Source organism: Nannospalax galili, unplaced genomic scaffold (genome assembly GCF_000622305.1).
Source record: "Nannospalax galili isolate Female #2095 unplaced genomic scaffold, S.galili_v1.0 scaffold11, whole genome shotgun sequence".
Lineage (NCBI taxonomy): Eukaryota > Metazoa > Chordata > Mammalia > Rodentia > Spalacidae > Nannospalax > Nannospalax galili.
The window spans coordinates 6,436,529-6,457,278 of NW_008330735.1; the positions used below are offsets into that span (position 1 = coordinate 6,436,529).

At 41.1% G+C, this 20,750-nt stretch overlaps 1 protein-coding gene across 3 annotated transcripts in view; it reads right to left on the reverse strand.

Annotated features, from left to right (window-relative positions):
- Positions 1-17,933, reverse strand: part of Cstf3 (cleavage stimulation factor subunit 3) — an 85,016-nt gene extending 67,083 nt beyond the window's left edge. For all 3 annotated transcript variants that reach the window (XM_029555296.1, XM_008851560.2, XM_029555299.1), the window contains exon 1: positions 17,718-17,933. In XM_029555296.1, coding sequence (XP_029411156.1) covers positions 17,718-17,744 — 27 coding nt within the window. In that variant the 5' untranslated portion in view covers positions 17,745-17,933. The remainder of the gene's footprint in view (positions 1-17,717) is intronic.
- Positions 17,934-20,750: the final 2,817 nt, after the last annotated feature.

Genomic DNA, 20,750 nt, shown 5'->3' on the forward strand with positions numbered 1-20,750 from the left:
CAGGCTGGTCTTGAATGCTGGCCAGTCTCTTGCCTCAGTCTCCAAAGCATTAGGATTATAGGTACAAGCCACCACACGTGATTTGAACATGTTCTAAAAGACTGCTGTGAACTGAATCCAAATTATGTTTTGCTACTATAAACAGAAGCTTTATAAATAGTACAAGAAACCAAAACAAGAGAAAAGTCTATAAATGACTGCTAGGCCCACTCACATGTTAAAATATTTAAAACTGTAACCTGGCAATGGTAACAACTGAATCACTAAAACCAAGATGATTCAAAAACAGCAATGTAAGGAAAACCACTAAATAATAAAGGTAGCATTTCAAAGGTAGTTATTTTAGTTAAATAACTAAAGTCAATTTTATCAGAATAAAACCAAATTCCCACTTTATTCATTCTATCAAAATTCATTCTACCAAAATAAAGATAGAAGGAAGACTTAAAAGGAAAAAACAAAGGGTTAAAGATGTTGCTCATGGTAAAAGCACATGTGCAAAGCACTGGGTTCCATCCCTAGTATAAAACAAAATCCAAACACTGTACACCCACACATGAATCAAAGAACTAGAAAATACTGAAATGTATCTTTGCATAAAAGAGTTTTATAAGCCTTTAGAGAGTAAAGTTAACTACATCAAGTTTCAATTTGTACATCAGAAAAGCAACACATGGCAAGATACAAAGCTTATTAGTATGAAGTCCAGTCAATAAGGTAAAAGCCCACTGACTCAAATTGAAACAAAATGAATAAAGGGCTGGAGGCAGTAAAGCAGCGTGCCCGAAAAGCATGAAGGAGGCCTATATTTCTCTTGTTCCCTTACACAGGAGACAGAGGAGAGGGGAGAGGGGAGAGGGGAGAGGGGAGGGAGAGAGGGAGAGAGGGAGAGAGGGAGAGAGGGAGAGAGAGAGAGAGAGAGAGAGAGAGAGAGAGAGAGAGAACGAGAACCCATGGGGGGGGGAGGGAGAAATGTAACCCACAGAATACAAGAAAATGTGTTAAGCACCTCACACTGTTGAGGGGAGGGGAGGCAAGAAGCTGCTATACTGACCAAAGTGTAAAATGAATGTCTGACCCCTAATTTCATATCTATCAACTTCTACTACTGTAAGATGTCCAAGAAAATATAGCTACTAGCCTGTTGTGTGAGATTGGAAAGGGCACTATATAATCTTAGAACTCTGAATTTTTACTATTCACCTGAGAAACACTCACTCAGTGCCTAATATATTCTAGGCACTGTTGGAGTTCTTGGACTTGTCAAAACAGACTTCTTTCAAAGGGTTTACTTCTTGAAAAAAGAAAAATTGTAATTCTTTTCTTTTTAAGTAGATAGATATAGTGGCTGTCACCTGCAATCCCAATGCCTGGCAGGCTGAAGGCAGGAAGACTGCTATGACACAAGGCCAGTTTGGGTAAGTTCCAGGTCAGCCTGGAGCTACAGATCTTGTCATAAAAAACAAAAATACAGAACAAAAAGAAAATTAAATAAACTAGAACTCTTTTTAGGTTTTTATTATTTTTAATTATGTGCATGCATGTGCACATCTTTTAAATTAGGTGCAAGCGCCCAGAGGCGAGAGACACTGGATCCCTCTAGGGCTGGAATTACTGGTGATTGTGAGCTGACTGATGCTGGGAATCCTCTGCAAGGGCTTAGTACAGTCTCCTAACGCTGAGTCATCTCTCCAGCACAGAATTTTTGTTTTTGAGTTAACAACTATAGAATGACAATGGTAAATTAATAGGTAAAACTGAGGTTGGGAGCACATCTCAATAGAGGAGTGTTTGCCTAGCATGCTCTGAGTTGGATATGAGCAGTATATGGAACTAAAACACACCTCTAGAGCTGAACTGCTTGAGCTGATCATTACTAATTTTTAAAAAAATAATCTATTTTTTAATACTTTATTTTGTATTTTAATTTTATGTGTATGAGTGTATTGCCTCCATGTATGTGAGTACACCCATGTCGTGCAATGCCACGGAGGTCAGAAGAGGGCTTCGGATTCCCCTGGAACTGGAGTTAAGGATGGTTCGTAGCCGCCATGTGGGTGCTGGGAATCAAACCCAGGTCCTCTGCAAGAATAGTCAGTGCTCTTAACTGCTGAGCCACCTCTCCAGCCCCTATTATTATTTTTTAAATGTATCTGAGTGTATTGCCTGCATGTATGTGAGTGCACCTGTGTCATGCAATGCCCTGGGGGTCAGAAGAGGGCTTTAGATTCCCCTGGAACTGGAGTTAAGGATGGTTTGTAGCCACTACGTGGGTGCTGGGAATCAAACCCAGGTCCTCTGCAAGAGCAGTCAGTGCTCTTAACAGCTGAATCATCTCTCCAGTCCTGATCACTACTAATTTTTAAAGATTTATTTTAATTACATGTATGTGTGCAGGTATCTGCTGAGGCCAGAGGAATCAGATGCCCCAAAGCTGGAGTAATAGGTAGTTGTGGGCCACCAGACCATGGGTGCTAGGAACTGAACTCAGGTCCTCTACAAGAGCAGTACATGTTCCTAACCATTGAATCATCTCTTTAGCCCTCATTGCTACTTAAAAAAAATTAGAAATCAACTGTATGTTGATGTATAAGACAATGATCAGTGGAAATTCTGAGGAATGTTGGGTGTGGTGGTACATGCCTGTAATCCTAGAACTCTGGCAGTAGAGACAAAAAGACCAGACATTCAAGGCCAGCCTGGGCTATAAGAGACCCTATTTCAAAAGGCAAAATCAAAAAGGAAAACTGGAAAGAAAAAGTGACCTCAAATCATAGATGAGTGCTTAAAATTAATCTTTTTTGGTCTTTTTGAGCCAGGGTTTCCCTATGACTCCAGGCAGGCTTGAACTCACAGAGATCTGCCTACTTCTGTGTCGTGTGTGTGTGTGTGTGTGTGTGTGTGTGTCCCTGCCAGTGCTGGGATTAAAGGCATACACCATCATACCCAGCCGTTTTTAAATTATATCTTTAAAAAAAAAAAAAGGATTAAAGAAGCTGGCAAGATGACTTACCAAATAAAGGCATTTGCCATGCAAGCCCGATGACCTGAGTTCCATACCTGGAAACTAAAATAGTTGTCCTCTGACCTCCACTGGGTATCCACCCACACACACAAAGAAAATAAATTTAAAAAATTTTAGAAGCTGGGGGCTGGAGAGTTGGCTCAATAGTTTAAAGCACTGGCTGCTCTTGCAGAGGACCCAGGTTCGATTCCCAGCATCCAAATGGCAGCTAACTCCATAACTCCATTAACTCCAGTTCTAGGGGAATCTGATGCCCTCTTCTGACTCCCGTGGGCACTGCATGACAACAGGTGTGGGTCATACATGCAGGCAATACACTCAAACATAAAAATTTTTTTTAAAAAATGAAATAAAAATTTAGAAGTTACATTTCTTTTTGAAAAATTAGATATGAGGGGCTGGCTCAGAGGATAAAAGCACAAACTACTCTTGCAAAGACTTGAGTTCAGTTCCAGCACCCATATCAGGTGGCTTGGGGCTCTGACACCACTACATTCATAATCTCACACACATACACATAATTAAAAATAACAAAAAAACAAATCTAAACAAAAGCAAAGAAAAAAGTAGATACAAGGTGTAGATTTCTTTTAGCTTTTCAGTAGCACAGAGGCTCTCTCATATACCTAAAAAACCTGACAATATCTTAAATTGGTTACTAAAAATCAGGGCAATCATTTTTCTACTTTTTGTATGTTTGTTTTGAGGCAGGGTCTTCATTATATAACCCTGGCTGGCCGTGAATTCAGAAATCTACCTGCCTCTTTCTCCTGGGTGCTGTAAACTTTTCTCTTAGCACTGAGGTCTGTCATCTCTCAAGGAAGAAAATGTTGACATCAAAAATCACTGCCCACGTTTACAGTTGTAGGCTTTTAATTTTTCTAAGATGTTCAACTTTGCACTGTGAGAACTATTTAAAGAGTATTATAGTGTTTATGCATGTTCATATGTAGCTCAAAATCAATTAGCCTCTTAAGGCAGGTAGTTATATATCATTTATTTTAAAAATAGAGAAGCTGGGGCTGGAAAGATGGCTCAGCGGCTAAGAACACTGGTTGTTCTTGTAGAACACCTGAGTTCAAATCCCAGCACCCACATGGCAGCTAACAACTGTCCATAACTCCAGTCCCAGGGGATCTTCTGACCCCCACGGGCACTGCACAACATGGGTGCACTTACCTACATGCAGGCAATACATGCATACACATAAAATAAAAAAAAATATTAAAAAAAATAGAGAAGCTAAAAAACTAGTATATAATTCCTATCTGTAATCTAAACACTAAGGAGGCTGAGGGAGGACTGCCAGGAGTTAGAGAAGCTTAGCTTCAGATTTTGAAGACTGCTTCAAAATAAGTTTTTAACCATACATAATCATAATGGTGTGTGTGTGTGCCCTCTAAAAAGAACAGCTATCCTTTTAATGATTCTCAACTATGTAGCCCGGGATGGCCTCAAACTCCTGATTCACTTCTCTCCAGTGCTAGGATTATAGGAATATATCACCACCTCCAGCTAAAACCAAAGTTTTATACATAGTAACATATAATGAATACATCTAGTGGCCAGTTCAATGAATATAAATACTATCCTGAATATTTACATTAAAGTCATATCTGATATAACTACTACAGCTAACACTACAAATGTAGTTTCTAATGTGGGTAAAGTGTGAGGACCTGAGTTCAAATTCTTAGAATCCACATAAAGCCAGACATGGTAGCATACATCTGTAATCCCAGCATTCCTATCGAGAGATGGAAGGTAAAAATCAGAGAATCCACCAGGCAGGGTGGCTCATGCCTTTAATCCTAGCACTGGGGAGGCAGAAGCAGGCAAACTCATCTTTTATGAGCTCCAGGCCAGCCAGGGCTATATAGTGAGACTCTGTCTCAAAAAAAAAAACCAAAAAATAAATAAAAATCAGAGAATTCCCCAGAAGCTCCATGGCCAGCTAGCCTGGCCTTTCTAGAGACAAACAAGAGACTTTGGGCAGAGAGATGGCTCAGCAATTAATAGCCTTTATTGCTCTATTAGAGGACCAAAGTTTGGGTCACTGCACCTAACATTGGGCAGCCCACAAACAGTTCCAGGCTCCTTCTGGCCTTAATAGGTATCAGCACACACATGCACATACATAATTTTTTTTAAAAAGGAGAGACCTTGATCTCACAGTGGATGGTGAGGACCGATACCTAAGGTTATCCTCTGACCTCCACATGTGTACCCTCCATCACATGCTCCCTCCCACCCCTGCAGTCTCCTAGGCAGACAATTTTAATCCTAGCAGTCAGAAAGCAGAGGCAGGCCAATCTCTCTGAGTTTCAGAGTAATCAACGCTACATAGTGAGACCCTGTCTCAATACATAAGTAAATAAGTAAATAAATAAAATGCCTGGATGCCCATCTAATTTCATGAAACCCTTAAAAATTACAGAAATGGATCTAGAAGAAAAAAAATCAAGATTAATTTATAGCTGTATTTCCCAGGGCCAAGGATGTAATTAAATATTCATAAAATAATCTATAAGTAATTCTCAGTCAACTCTATTAACAATGGAAGTTAACTAACCAGTTAAGAATATACTCTGCTGGCCGGGTATGGTGGCACATGCCTTTAATCCCAGCACTCGGGAGGCAGAGGCAGAGGCAGGCAGATCTCTGTGAGTTCAAGGACAGCCTGGTCTACACAGCGAGTTCCAGGACAGCTGAGGCTGCAGGCAGACCCTGTCTCAAAAAAAAAAAAAAATAGAACCTCACAAAAAGACTATAGCCTGCTTTCAAGCTATGACCATATTTAATTCCACAACATAAAATCTTCTACTATCAGTGATGAACCAGTAGGGTGGTCAGAGTTAAGAATAGCATTTTTGCTGGGCGTGGTGGCGCACGCCTTTAATCCCAGCACTTGGGAGGCAGAGGCAGGCGGATCTCTGTGAGTTCAAGGCCAGCCTGGTCTACATAGTGAGTTCCAGGACAGTTGACGCTACAGGGAGACCCTGTCTCAAAGACCAAAAAAAAAAAAAAAAGCATTTTTATCTTCTGTCCTGCTACAGAGGACAAAGGAAAATTGAACAGTTTTCTAAAATATGTATAAATAGAGACCTGGTAGTGTAACCCTGGTCAAAAGTCTATGACTGGGAAGGTCATGGGCTTTAGTGACGAAGCTACTCTTGTTTTGCTAAAAGGACATGATATACCTATCAAACTGCCTTCTAATTAACTAAATTTATGCCCAGAGATTACTGCGGCTGCCAGGTGTGGTCAGAGAAGTTTGTTTGCAGTGGACAGTATTAACTGTAGACTCATAACTGGATTAAAGTGGTGAGAGTAAGTGGATGCTGAATGCTCAGTCATAAATGGAGACTATATCACCTACTCCAAGGCTCAGAAATACAGTGCCAAAAGAATTGTTAAGAGTCAGAAGAAGCGGGGAACGGTGTGGATCGCTGTTGTCCTGGCAATGTCATGGCCACTGGACCCTTGAAAGCACAGCAGCTGTGACTCCTTGTACAAGACCTGCAAAAGACTGGGCTCATCAACACTCCATCATGGAGGGGAAAGAGGCTTAAGGGCCCCATCTGGGGATCTACAAGCAGTTAATAGTTTGCTAGAGGAGGGAAGAGACATTTTCTTCAGTGGTAAAACCACTGGTGAGGTGTCCATGCTCCTGAAAACAACTTTAATGAACTTCACTGAGACCCCAACGTGGGGAGGGGGAGGAAAAATACACATGAAAATAGAGCAGGAACTAGACGGGAAGAGAAAGGTGATTAGAGGGAAGAGGAGTGGCACATGAGGTTAATGAGGGGTAGAATATGATCAAAATGCATGCATGAAAAGGTCATAATGAAACCCAGTATACACAATATAAGCTAATAAAAAAAACCTTTAAAAAAAGACAGAACTAGGTTATATCATTTCTTGACTCTGTTGCTAAAGCAAAGAAATAGGTTTACTGTAGGAAAACTCGGCAAATTTTTAGTGCCCATCTGCAATAGACTGAGATTGCAACTACACAGCAAAAGGACAGCTAGCTGTCCCATGCTTCCACGCCCCAACAACTTATTACCATAAAATAAAGTATCTTTTGTCTTCAGGGGATGCTTCAGTGGGAAGCAGGTTAGAGCCCTAAACCAAACAGAACAAAAGCTACACTGATTCCCAAAGTTCATTATCAATTACTTAATTTTCTAGCAGTCTCAGTAAATGAAACACATATCACAACTGATGAAAAAGTTTGGAGTTATAGTAAGTATATTACGTATTTAACCCTTAAGTATTTTTTTAGTAATGACTGTGACATAGTTCATATACTGTATAATTTACCCATTTAAAATGTACATTGCAATGGCTTTCCTTTATAAATATACTCAGTTGTGCAATGACCAAGCTCTCAAGCATTATTCAAAGTAATGTATATTAGCAGTTACTCCCTTTTCCATCTCATACCTTAACACCAGACAAAACCAATTTACTGTTTCTCTTTGCAGATATACCAATATTTCATGTAAAAGGGGAATTATACAGCCAAGCTCTAATCCCAGCACTTGGGAGGTAGAGGAAAGAAGATCAGGAATTCAAGGCCATCCTCAAATAGTTGTGTGAGCAGAGAGGACGAGCCTGGGCTACATGACACCCTCTCTCAAAACAAAAAAGAAACCACAGAATGTATGTGCTGGGGAGGCAGGAAAGAGTTGGTGGTGTTGTGTGTTGGTGTACTACTAGGACTGAATTCAGAGTCTCATAAATTATAGGGAAGTGCTCTACTACTGAGTGACATTCCCAGCCCAGACAGCCCTTTTCTCATTTTATTTTGAGACATGATCTTGCTAAGCTACCTAAGCAAGCCTTAAACTTCCAATTCCTTGTTTAAATTTCCTAAACCACTACGATTACAGGCCTAAACCACCAGGATCAGCTGTTTTTTCCTTCTGGCTTTCCATTAGAGTTTCAAAATTCACATTTTAGCATCTATCAAGCATTTTTCTTGTATGGATAGGTTATCCTTTTATTCATTCATCTATCAGTTTTTGGCTATCATGAGTAACAACAGTATGAACAATAGTATACAAATATTTTGAATCTGTTTTCTTTTTTCTCATGGGTATATACCCAGAAGTGGAGATGGTAAGTTATACAGTAAGCTTTGTGTTTAACACTGAAGAATTATGAGCCTGTTTCTAAAGCAACTACATTACTTTACATTGCCAACAGCAATGTTAAAAAGGTGGTAATTTCTCGACATCCTTACCACGAAGATATTAACTGTCTGATTATATCATACTAGCGGGTATAAGCTGGTATTTCACTGTGGTTCCATTGGCTTTGCAGTTGTTGCAGATTGAACTCAGGAGGTTGTGCATGCTAGGCAAACTCTTTACTACCAAGCTACACTCTCAGCTCTCTTATTGTAGTATATTTTTGTGTTCTTATGCCATTTACACATCTTTTAGGGAGAAATCTCTATTCAGGTCAATTGCCCTCCTTTTTTGAGATAAGTTCATGTGGCTCAGGTTAGCCTTAAATAAACTATATATAGCAAAAGATGACCTTGAACTCTCTCTTCTACTGTCTCTACCTCCCATGTGCTGGGATTACAGGTATGCACCACTATACCTGATTCACAGTCCATTTCTTTCTCTTTTTTTGGAAGGGGAGGGGAGGTGCCAGGGAAGGGAGGGTCTCACTATGTAGCCCTGGATGGCTTCAAATTCACTATGCAAATCAGGCTGGCCTCCAACTCAGATCACTTCCCTCTGCCTCCCTCCCTAGTGCTGGGATCAAAGGCAAGCACCACATCCTGCTCCCAGTGCTTTTTTTTCTTTTTTGTCTTTTTGAGACAGGGTCTCCCTGTAGCCCCAGCTGTCCTGGAACTCACTATGTAGACCAGGCTGGCCTTGAACTCACAGAGCTCTGCCTGCCTCTGCCTCCCAAGTGCTGGGATTAAAGGGAAGCACCACCAAGCTTGACTTCACAACAGTTTTTAAAAAATATTTTTATTTTATATGTATGAGTATTTTGTCTACAGGTGAGTGCACCTGGAGCAATGCCCATGGATGCCAGAAGAGGGCGTCTGATCCCTTGGAACTAGAGTTCTAGACAGTTGTTAGCTGCCATGTAGGTGCTCTGCAAGAATAGCCCGTGCTTCTAACTGCTGAGCCATCTCTCAAACCCCTATGACTCATTTCTTAACTGGGTTACTTTTCAATTACTAAGTCCCTTATCAGATATGATTTTCAAAACATTTCTCCTATTCTGTAGGCTGCCTTGTTTAACTTTTGTCATAGAGGCTAATCAACTCACAAAGAAATAGAACTTTACAACTGGCTTTACAGACAACAGTACAATTCCCATGATTCTCAAGGTTTTTGTAAAGAATCATTTAATAAAACTTGAAATTTCTTTAAGATTTTATGTTTATTTTTGATCTTTTTGAGACAGGGTCTCCCTGCAGCCCCAGCTGTTCCTTACACAGTCAAACTATCAAAGAAAGCAAGAGAAAGAATGAATTTAAGATCAAGTTCTCCTCCTCCCTAGAACTCTATGGTCTACAAGCTTTCATTTATGTAAAATCACCTGAAGTACATGTTTCAAATCAACATTCTTAGCCCACGTACAGAATATGATAGCAGTTTGAAAACTGTAGTAGAGACATCTTTATTTTCATCATAAAACACCTAAATAATTGTGACACAATGGGCCCTGGACTCCACTGTGAGAAACTATCACATTCAGCATATTTCAGTCAATGCCATGTATCATATTACACCTATTAATGGCTCTGACAAATTTCCGTATATTTTAGTGACATCTTGGCCATCATAGTAATTCAGCACATTATTGATGTATTCAAGGTGATGCTAGTACAAAGCTGGGAGGCAGAGGCAGGCGGATCTTTGTGAGTTCTAGACCAGCCTGGTCTACATAGTAAGTTCCAGGACAGCTGGGGCTACAAGGAGACCCTGTCTCAAAAAGACAAAAAAAAAAAAAAAAAAAAAAAAAAAAAAAAAGTTTAGCACATATAATTACACACAGTAGGTAATACTTTATAATAATAAACAATTATGTTACTAGTTTTATATAATCCCAGAGCTCTGGAGGCAGACGCAGGCAGAGCTCTTTGATCAAAGGCAGCCCAGTTGTAAGTTCCAGGGCAGCTGGGCTACAGGGAGATCCCGGAGAGAGAGAGAAGAGAGAAGAGAGAGAGAGAAGAGAGACAGAGAGAGACAGAGACGGGGGAAGGGGGGCTGAAGGAGGGCGGAAGGAAATGTTAAAAGTCAGGTGTGGTGGCGAACATTTGCAATGCCAGCACTCAGGAAGCGGAGACAGTATGATCAGGAGTTTCTGGCCAATCTGAGCTATATTGCCAGACCCTGTAAGAGGAAACAGTGTAATGTAAAACTGTTAGTCAGGTATGATAGCTCATACCTATAACCAGCACCTGGAAGACTGAGGGCAGGGAGACAGCCTTGAGGTTAGCGTGAGCTACACAGTGAGTTCCAAGCAACAAAGCTACAGAGTAAGACCCTGTCTCAAAAATAAAACAAAACAAAATGCACTTGACTAGCATGTATGAGACCCTGAGTTCCAGCTGTAGCACCATGGAGAATACCAAACAATCCAACCAGTATGGACTGTTAGGCTAGGAAGCAGCCTCCTTTCTCTCCTTCCCTAGGCTCTCCTCTCCCCATCTCTTTTTTGTAGGGGCATCTGCAAACTTAATGCCTTATGCATGCTAGGCAAGCAATCTACCACTGAACCATGTTCTCACAACTCTGGCTCCTGACTGCATCATTTCCTCTTGCACTTTATTTTTAATCTTATATTTTTGTACATTGTGCTGCAAGAGCAAAAAGCTAATAGGATTCTACCACTAACTTATACCAACATGCTATAAGTTATACACACACAACCTACCACAAACCCCAGGCTATTCCACATAAGTTTGTGTAAGTACACTCATTCTACTATGTTTAATACAAAAACCACCTCATGAACATCATGAAGCAACACGACTATTACCTAATCTGTTCCATAATACATTTTCCAAATATCATGTATCCATAAAAAAGTGGCAAACAAGTAATCCTAGGTGAATTTTTGCTAAATTACTAAGAAAATTGAACACAGAACACATTTGAAGTCTTTTCTCTGTAACCTTTTTACAAAAATAGAAGTAGACCAAAGCAGCATTCTATGGCTTCCTTAGAGGTGAAATTTAATGGAGCCAATTTATATGCTCAATGAATAAAGTATATTGTTGTGACACATGTCCCATTTAGAACTAGATGCCAGCTTAGTTCTATGCTCCTTTGCCAAAGCAAACAACAGTTTTCTCAAGAAAAGTGTACATGTATCTTGTAATAATCCTTCCAACTCTTTCAAAAATTCTATACAATCTTAAAACTTTTAAAAACTCTACAAATCCAGCATTCAGGAGGTAGAAGCAGGGGGATTTCTATGAGCTCAAGGCCAACCTCATTTATATAAGGAGTTCCAGGCCAGGTAGGGCTACAAAATGAGACCCTGTCTCAAAACAATGCAAATAAAAACCCTCCAGTAATTCACTGACTCAAATAATTATGAATCATATTGTGTATTTACCCCCTAGGGAACATACATACAAACGAATACAAATAAAGGGTTGGGATGTCACTCTGTGGAGCATGAGCCTAGTACAATCAAGGTTCAAGGCCCAGTACTGCAAGAAAATCATTGTAAAACTTAGTTGTAGAGCATTTGTCACCAAGTATGACGCTCAAGGTTCAATCCCCAGTACTGCCAAAACTGAATAAAATCCTTAGCTGGTTTTTCTTCAATCCCAACAACTGGGAGGCTGAAGTAGGAAGCTTGCCCTTAGCAAAATGAAAAAGATGGATAGACAGACAGACAGATCTCAATTTTGTGCATGCCTATAATTCCAGCCTGAATAACAAAAGACCCAGTGTCAAACAAACAAAACACCCACAAAAAGCAAAATCTCAACCTTTTGGAATTTGAAAGACAAGGCTCTTTCAACCAAAAGTAGCCAAGCTATTAATTCACCAAAATAAGTCAAATGTTAGAAAAACATACAGTGGCATAGTTTTCTTTTGATTTTATCCAATATTTACAGAATTAAGTTATCCATCAGTCTAAAACTAGTTTAGAGATATGGTAGAAAAGCTTAGAGCTATGAGTAGGTATACAACCAAACCATCTGAAGACTGATTTGCCATTCTCAAGGTCTACCTGGGCTATGAATTCCTTTATTTCCTGTAACCTACTGTTTTCATTGAATACAGTCTAAGTTCCTTTCTGTTATACCTCTAAGAAAAACGTTAAGCACTGATCATCTGTTCTTAGGAGCAATTATTGCCAATAGGGTAGAAGAAGTCAAATTTTCCTAAGGAACATTAAAATCAAACAAGTGTGCCTGCTCAAAAGTCTCATACTAAGTATTTTAAACAGAATGGAGGAAAGTAGAAAAGGCTATTACAGAGAAATTTTATTAACCAGATAAAAGTAGTTGGATCCAAAAAATACATCATCTAACATATTACTTGTCTACTACATAATACTTTATACCCAATCTTCTCCCCGCACATCCACCTTGACTTTTGAATTGTTTGGCAATGTTGTTGCCTTTAAATAGTAGTTTCTAAGCACTAATGTTACCCAACAAAATAAACTAGGTTTCAAATCACACTAGAGGGATTTCAACTTTGTTTCCTCATTAAGTATACCACAGAATACATTATTTTTCATATTTTCTCTCTCTTCCACCGACTATTCTTCACTAATAGAAAGATACAAGTTTATGACTCCTCTTCACTGAGAACTATTTATTGACAGAAGCAGGAGTATCACAAAACTCCAGATCAGCTTGGTCTACATGGCAAGATTTTCTCAAAAAACCAGAAACATCACATGATGATACTTTTGTTTTTCTTTTTTTTTTTTTTTTTTTTTTTTTTTTTTGTCTTTTTGAGACACGGTCTCCCTGTAGCCCCAGCTGACCTGGAACTCACTATGTAGACCAGGCTGGCCTTGAACTCACAGAGATCCACCTGCCTCTGCCTCCCAAGTGCTGGGATTAAAGGCGTGAGCCACCATGCCTGGCTTCTTTCTTTTTTTTTTTTTTGAGTGACTCACGATGTAATTCAGTCTCTTGAATGCTGGGATTGCAGATGTGCCACCACACCTGGCTCTTAATATTCTTTAGCTTTGTTTAGCTTTTCAAGTCTATAATTAAGGATCATTTTTAAACAAGGTTTTTATTTGTGTATGACACAAGACCCAAAGATGACATCAGATCCCCTGGAGTTGATATTAGCACGGGCCTAAGGGTGCTATAGCCCCAGTTAGCCTGGAACTATGTAGACTAGGCTGGCCTGTGAAATCCCCCTGCCTCTGCCTTCCAAGTGCTGGAATTAAAGGGTGCAGTAATTACACACACACGTAGGTCAGCCTGGTCTACATAAAGGATTCTTAGACAGCCTGGGCTACATAGTGAGATTCTGTCTCAATAAACAAATCATGTTACCTCCAATGTAATAATTTATTCCAAATTTATCAACTGATAGATAACTGGGCAAAAGGTTATTGTGTGGTGGTGCATGCCTTTAATTCCAGCGGAAGCAAAGGCAGGCAGATCTCCGTGAGTTCCAAGACAGCCTGGTCTACATAGTGAGTTCCAGGTGTGTGTGTGGGGTAACAGGGAGACACTCTCTCAAAAAGACCAGAAAAAAAAGAAAAACTATCACTGACAGAGGGAAAAGATTCAGTGAAGACAGACATCCAGCACTCATTACCCCAAACAAGTGAACAAATTTAACGATCATTAGTAAATGGAATAATCTAGAAAGAAGTACAGTCTTTTTTCGATTTGGAAACAGAATCCTGTTTTAATAACAGGGTTATTAAACAGGTTAAGAATGCATACTGTTTTTCCAGAGGACTCAAGTTAGGTTCCCAGTATCTACATGGGGAGACTCACAACTACCTCTAATTCCAGCTCCAGGGGGAATTAACCACTTCTGGCTCCTTCAGGAATCTACACATACCCACACAGACATATACACATAATAAAAAATATTTCTTAAAACACAGGAGAAGGGGGGTGGGGAGGAGGGCCCAGGCTGGCCTGGGATTACAGGGGTATGCCACCATACACCTAGCTTAAAAAGTGCTTTTTGGGCCAGCAAGACAACTCAGAGGGTAAAGATGTTTGCTATCAAGCCTGATGACCTGAGTTTAATCCCCAGGGCCAACACAGTAGGAGAGAACCAACTGTGATAAGTTGCCCTCTGACTTCCCCAAACCCACCATGGCATACGTGATTTCTAGACCTCTCTCTCTCTCTCTCTCTCTCTCTCTCTCTCTCTCTCTCTCACACACACACACACACACACACACACACACACTCAACTGTAATAAAAAGTTTTAAGTGCCTTAAATTATGTTATGTTCCATCCAGGATATTTAACTTCAAAATTATCAAAATTGAGTATAGACCTAACTATAAATTCAAGAGATATATTAAATGACACCACTAAAAACTCAAACAAAAAAAACCTGAAAAATGGTAACTGTCCTGAGAGCCTCAAATAAACAATATGTGGGAGAGGGGGTGCAGTCAACAGAACTGTTTATAAGATAAGCAAGGAAGTGAATATATGATTCAAAGGCAACCTAGAAACTATACCATAATTTTATTTTATTATTTTGAGACAGAGTCCTGTATAACCCAGGCTGTCATCAAACTCATTATGTAGTCAATAATGACACTGAACTTCTGATCCTCCTGCCCCAAATCCACAATGTTGGGATTAGAAATCTTCACCACGAAGTCTGGTTTACATAGTGCTGGAATCATCAGGTTAGATTCCAGGGCTTTGTGCATGCTAGTTAAGTACTTTTACCAAGTGAGCTATATCCCAGGCCTATAAATTACATTAAGCAACTGGCGGTATCTGAATATGGACGATGTTATAAACATGATTACTGAACCAGGTGTAGTGGCAAAGGTTTATGATTCCAGTACTTAAGAGGTAGAAGCAGGAGCTCAAGAGTTCAAGGTTATCCTCAGCTATAAACTGAGTTTGAGGTTCAGTCTGAGCTATTTAAGACCCTGTCCTAAGAAAAAAAGACAAGGTCATTACTATTGATTTTGGGTGGGATAATGGCATAGTAGTTATGTAATAGTATTAATGTCATTAAATAAAAGAATACTGAAATAGTTGGACTGAAATATGATGTCAACTTTCAAAGAAATGTGTATGAAGAAAGAAAATATGTCAGAGTTAGACATATACCTCAGTAGTAGAGGCTTGCCTAACATGGGCAAGAACCTGGGTTTGATCCACAGCACCATCAAGAAAAAGTATACATACATAATATACAGAATATGTACTATAATAACATGTAGCAAAACCTGTAACAATTGTTGGGTTTGGTAAAAACTGTATGACAGGTGTTCACTGAATTATTCTTTCAACTTTTCTATGTTGCAAACTGCACAATAAAATTTGAGAGAGGCAAGCCAGGCATGGTAGCTCATGTCTATAATCTGAAGACCTAGGAGGCTGAGGCAAGGACTGCCAGGAGTTCAAGGCCTGCCTGGGCTACAGAAACATTACTGCCTCAAAAAAAACAAAAAAGTTGAGCACAGTGTTGTGCACCATTACTCCCAGCACTAAGAGGCAAGAAAGAGGATCTTTGGGAGTTCGAGACTAGCCAGGTCTACACTGATAGCCTGTCGTCCCCCCCACAAAAAAAGTGGGCAGGGGGCTGGAGAGGTGGCTCCTCTCTTGCAGAGGACCTGAGTTCAAACCCCTGAACCCACAAGGCAGCTAACAATCATCAGTTAACTCCTCTTCTATCCTCCTCCGCACTGCACAACAAGGGTGCACTTACATACATACAAGACAATATACTCATACACATACAAAATAAAAATAATATGAGGGTGTAGCCAAACAGTGGTGCACACCTTTAGTCCCAGCACTCAGAAGGCAGAGGCAGGAGGATCTCTGGCCAGCCTGGTCTACATAGGGAGTTCCAGGCCACCTGGGGTTACAAGGAGACCCTGTCTCAAAAAAAAAGGGGGTGGTGGTGGTGAGGATTTGTAAATTCTCATCACTGTCTCCATTAAAACATCCCACTTAACTTCTGGGTTGAGGCTGAAACACAGTTGGTAGAGTGCTGGCTTACAGGAGTAAGGAAGGCCCTGGGTTCAATCTCCAGTTGAGGGTATGGGATCAGAGTGGGGTCAGATGGCCAATCAAAACAAACCAACAGTTCTAAAATGAATATAGCCATGCAATATTTCTGTCTTTACAGTTTTAGATAAAACACATCAGAAAGAGCCAATGAAACCTCAGTACTGCTGTTTCATTTTCAGAAGACACAAATACTCGCCCAGAAAAATTGAGTTAAACAGTTTTGGTAAAACAGTTCAAAGCCACTGCATTCCTGGGCATCCTAACTTTAGGTAAAATGCAAACACTGCTAAGACTTCAAGGCTGAAATCCAAATCCTCAAACAAACACATAATTTTTCTCACTTTCCCAACATAATTAAATTTATAGTTACCTATTACTATTCAATAACAAGCAATCCTATCTTATGTCATCTGTCAGCCTTCAGTAAGTTTCCATGTTACAGTCTAAGAACTTGAAAAAAATGAAAATCTAAGTGTATTTCACTGCTATGGCAAATGGGCAATTTCAGGAAACTGAGGACTTTGCTGGACTAGCTTCCATTTTAAAAACCAAAATATATAAAATACTTTAATATGCTAGGGCCCTAGCTAGAAAACCACATTTAATGTCATCTTTCCTAGAATCAGTTCGTCTTTCGCAATAAAAGGTAAAGAAAACTCTCCTACAAAATTGAGGGCATAAAACGCAAGGCGTGGTGGTCCATGCCGCTGATCTCAGCCAACTCCAACAGTGGAAAGTCCACGGCTGTAGGGCTGGCTGCCACAAGTTCAGGTCAGTTAGGGCTACATCGTGAAACCCTATCTCAAAAAGGAGGTGGGGGAGGGAAGGAGAGAGAAGCTGGGGGTCACATTTCCCTAAAAATCCGAATTTTAAAATAGTTAAATGTCACCCACATCTACCACTCAAAATGCTTTAGTACCGATTTATCAAATTCTGCAGTGTTTGTGCAGCTGCAAAGACGAAAATGAAACGCTGCTCTTCTAGAAGGAAGAAAAGGATGCCAAAACTCCCCCTAAATCCTCGGCAAAACCGTGCTCTATCTCTAGACAGCTGCTTCTACCTTTGCTCTCTCGAGGGCCTATTTTTCCAGATTTGTTTCGTTTCTGAACTAGTAACCTCTCAATTTCTGGGAACACAAACTGGGGAGCGGGGGAAGTATTGTCACGGTTTACGAAAACGGCAGGTACACGTTAAAATAATCTCGAACACCAAAGCAGCATCAAATCAGGCGTCCGGACCCAAGAATTGCCAGGAGTCCAAAGGGACGACGCAACCTCCAGCTATTGTCTAAGTCAAATACTCGTGCATGTCGAAGAAGCCAGAGTACCACGGAGCCTCGGAGGCGGTCCCCCAGCCCCAGCACCCCCGCATCCCGGGCCTCGGGTCACCAGCCCTCTGCAGCCCTCCGTCCCGCGAACATAGCTGGAGCGCCGCAGCCGCACAGCCGAGGTCGCCACGAGGCCCCCACCGCTCGGGATCCTCACCTGCTCAGCCGCGGCGTCTCCTGACATGGCCTCAGATGGTTACAACGCGTGCTGGCCGGCAATGGGAAGCTAGAAAGGAAAAATTAAACTAAAAACAACACCTCCCGAAAACCAGTAAAACTACCCCCTGCCCAGCGGAGCCGGACCCGCCACGGGAATCGCCACCGCCCACTCAGATATGAAATAAGATGGCTGCGCCCCAGCCGGCTGAGTGGGTGTGAGTGGCTTCCGGATTCACTTCCGGGGCAGCGGGAGGGACCAAGCGTTCAACACGCGGATTGCTGGAGGCGCGCAAGCGCAGAACGATTCCAGTGGGGAAGTGGCTGGGGGAGGACCTAAGGCCTGCGCTTACGTCACGGCTCCGGGACGGTGACGCTACAGCCCTGCTAGCCTGGGGCGTCTTGGGAGACGCCGCTTATTGGTCTGGAAGCTGGCGCGCTTCGGGGAACTTAATAACTGAGTTGAGGAGCGGCGTTTCTCCCGGTTGAGGCTGACTGCCAATCAGTTCGGTTCTGGCAAACTAACCATTTTAGGGAGCAGTGCGGAGTGTTAAGTGCCTCCATATTCGGGGATCAGAAGTCCATCAAAGCTCTCTCGGCTAATGCTTTTCTGTCTTCTTGGGGGCGAAAGGAACAAGTCAAGCCAATATTAACTTTTGCCGTCACCGTCCCCTATGGCGCCTGCCCGACCGGGGTTTTCAGGTTTAGCGTGTCACTCGTTTATTGTCTGCACAGAGACATTAATAGTGCGGAACCAATGTGGCTTTGAATCCAGACTTATCTTTTTCGCCGGGCTTGGTGGCACATTCTTTATGCCCAGCACTCGGAAGGCAGAGGCAGGAAGAGCTCTGAAATCGAGGCCGGTTTGGTCTACATAGTTCCAGGCCAGCTGAGGCTAAAGGAGACCCTGTCTCGAACAAAAAATAGACTTCTCTTTTCGCTAGATGAGTAACCTGGGCAATTTGCATTCCCTGTGTCTCGGTTTCCTTGCCTATAGATAGGAATAATAATAGCAACTGCAATTTAAATACAACATGAAAAACTAGAACAGTTCCTTGCTCAGTTTAAGATGAAATCAGCAGGGCATGGTAGCGCGTGCCTTTAATCCCAGCACTAGGTAAGTGGATCTCTGAGATTGGAGGCCAGCTTGGTCTACATAGGGAGTTCAAGGCCAGTTGGGGCTACAAGGAAACCCTGTCTCAAAAAAATAAAAATAAAAAACCAAAATAAAACAAAAATTTAAATGAAATCAAATCTTCACAAATTTCCATTCAAGGAGCATCATAAAATGTATTGTTCATGTTGTCTATGGTACCCTGTCTCAGTGTAAACTATTCAACACCTTATTCTTTTCAGTTTCTGAACTTCTGCTCATATTTCCACCTCCCTTTCCAAATGATCAGACACTTGAGGAAAAGATACATATTAATAGTCACTGCAACATTCAATAATTGAGACTAAATGTGTCAGGAATGGTTTCTGCAACGGGGTATCAGTCTTTTAAACTGCTGTTAATGTACAATTACTGACTTAGAAAGGTATCCACTCTTGGCCAAAATGATGACCCAGCAGGTAAAGGCAATTTGCCCTACAGACCTGAGGACCTGAGTTTGATCCTTGTACCCTACAAGGTGACAGGTTTCTCTTTGAAGAAAACTGACTCCAAAGAGTTGACCTCTGACCACCACACATGCAGTATGGCAGGGGAACATGAGCACTCACACACAAAATATATAAATAACAGTTAAAAAATAAAAATATCTACAAAATTAAGGGGGATAAAAACAATAAAAAATAACTTGTGTGTATATATATCCCTCGATTGTGTGGTATGTTTAAACATTTTTCGTCTTTTTACATATATTATTTGTGTGTGTGTATGTACATGCACATGTGCCACAACTCAAGAGTGGATACCAGAAGACAGCCCATAGGATTCGGCTCTATCCTTCTACCATATGGATCCCTGGGATCAAATTCAGGTCTTCAGGCTTGGCAGCAGGTTCCTTTACCTACTGAGCTATCTTGTTAGCCCTATTTATTTTTGACTAAAAATTTTTGACTATACAATGACTAAATACAATATTCAGAACTTGGTTGAATACTGATTTGCAAAGTACTCCTTTAAGCTCACTTTTAGGTCTGGGTTGAAGATGTAGTTCAGTGGTAGAGCCCATACATATCATGAATGCAGGAGGTGGTGGATTTGACCCTCTGCACACATATACAAAAGATATTTTTTTAATAAATGTGAAAATTTGAATGTGAACGAGTAGTAATGAATGTTAGGAAATAGCTGTAAATTTTCTTAGGTGCCATATGGTATGATGAATATGAAGGTGAATGTCCTTATTTTCAGACGAAAGTAAATTGATTTATTTGGGGATGAAGGGTCATGATGCCTATAATTTACTTTCAAACTATCTTGAAAAACTCTCCAGCTGTTAGGTGTGGTGGCAAACGCCTGTAATTCTGAGAAAATAAAAAGAAACTAGGCACCATGAGTGCTCAGGGGCCCACAGCCCACTTGTTAAAACTTAACAAAAACCAGAACCAGCCTTATCAAAAGGCTGCAGGACAGGCAGGCGTCGGTCAAGCCTCACAGATGAAGCCATAAACAAGACAGAACTCCTGACCACCCTGGGGGCCCGATACCAGGAAATCTTTAGAAAACGTCTGTGCTTCTGAGGTCACCTCCCATTTAGCAATCATATTTCCCCTCAGCCCCGGACCTTACCCCATATCTCTGCATACCTTTGAAATTACTGATGAAATTACTATATGTGTTTGAAATTAACCAATAACCGCACTTCTGTTTCTGTACCCTGCTCCTGCCCTATAAAAATCCCCTGAACTCAACCTGGGGCGCGCTAGTCCTCCGAGGAGACTTTGTGCCCACAGGTACCTGTGTCCTGAATAAACCTCTTGCTGTTGCAACCCAAAGGCTGACTTGTCCTCAGTGGTCTCGCTCTTACAACAAGGTGGTCCCCGAATAACAGGGTGGAGGGTGCTCTCAGTCTACAGGTCAAGGTGC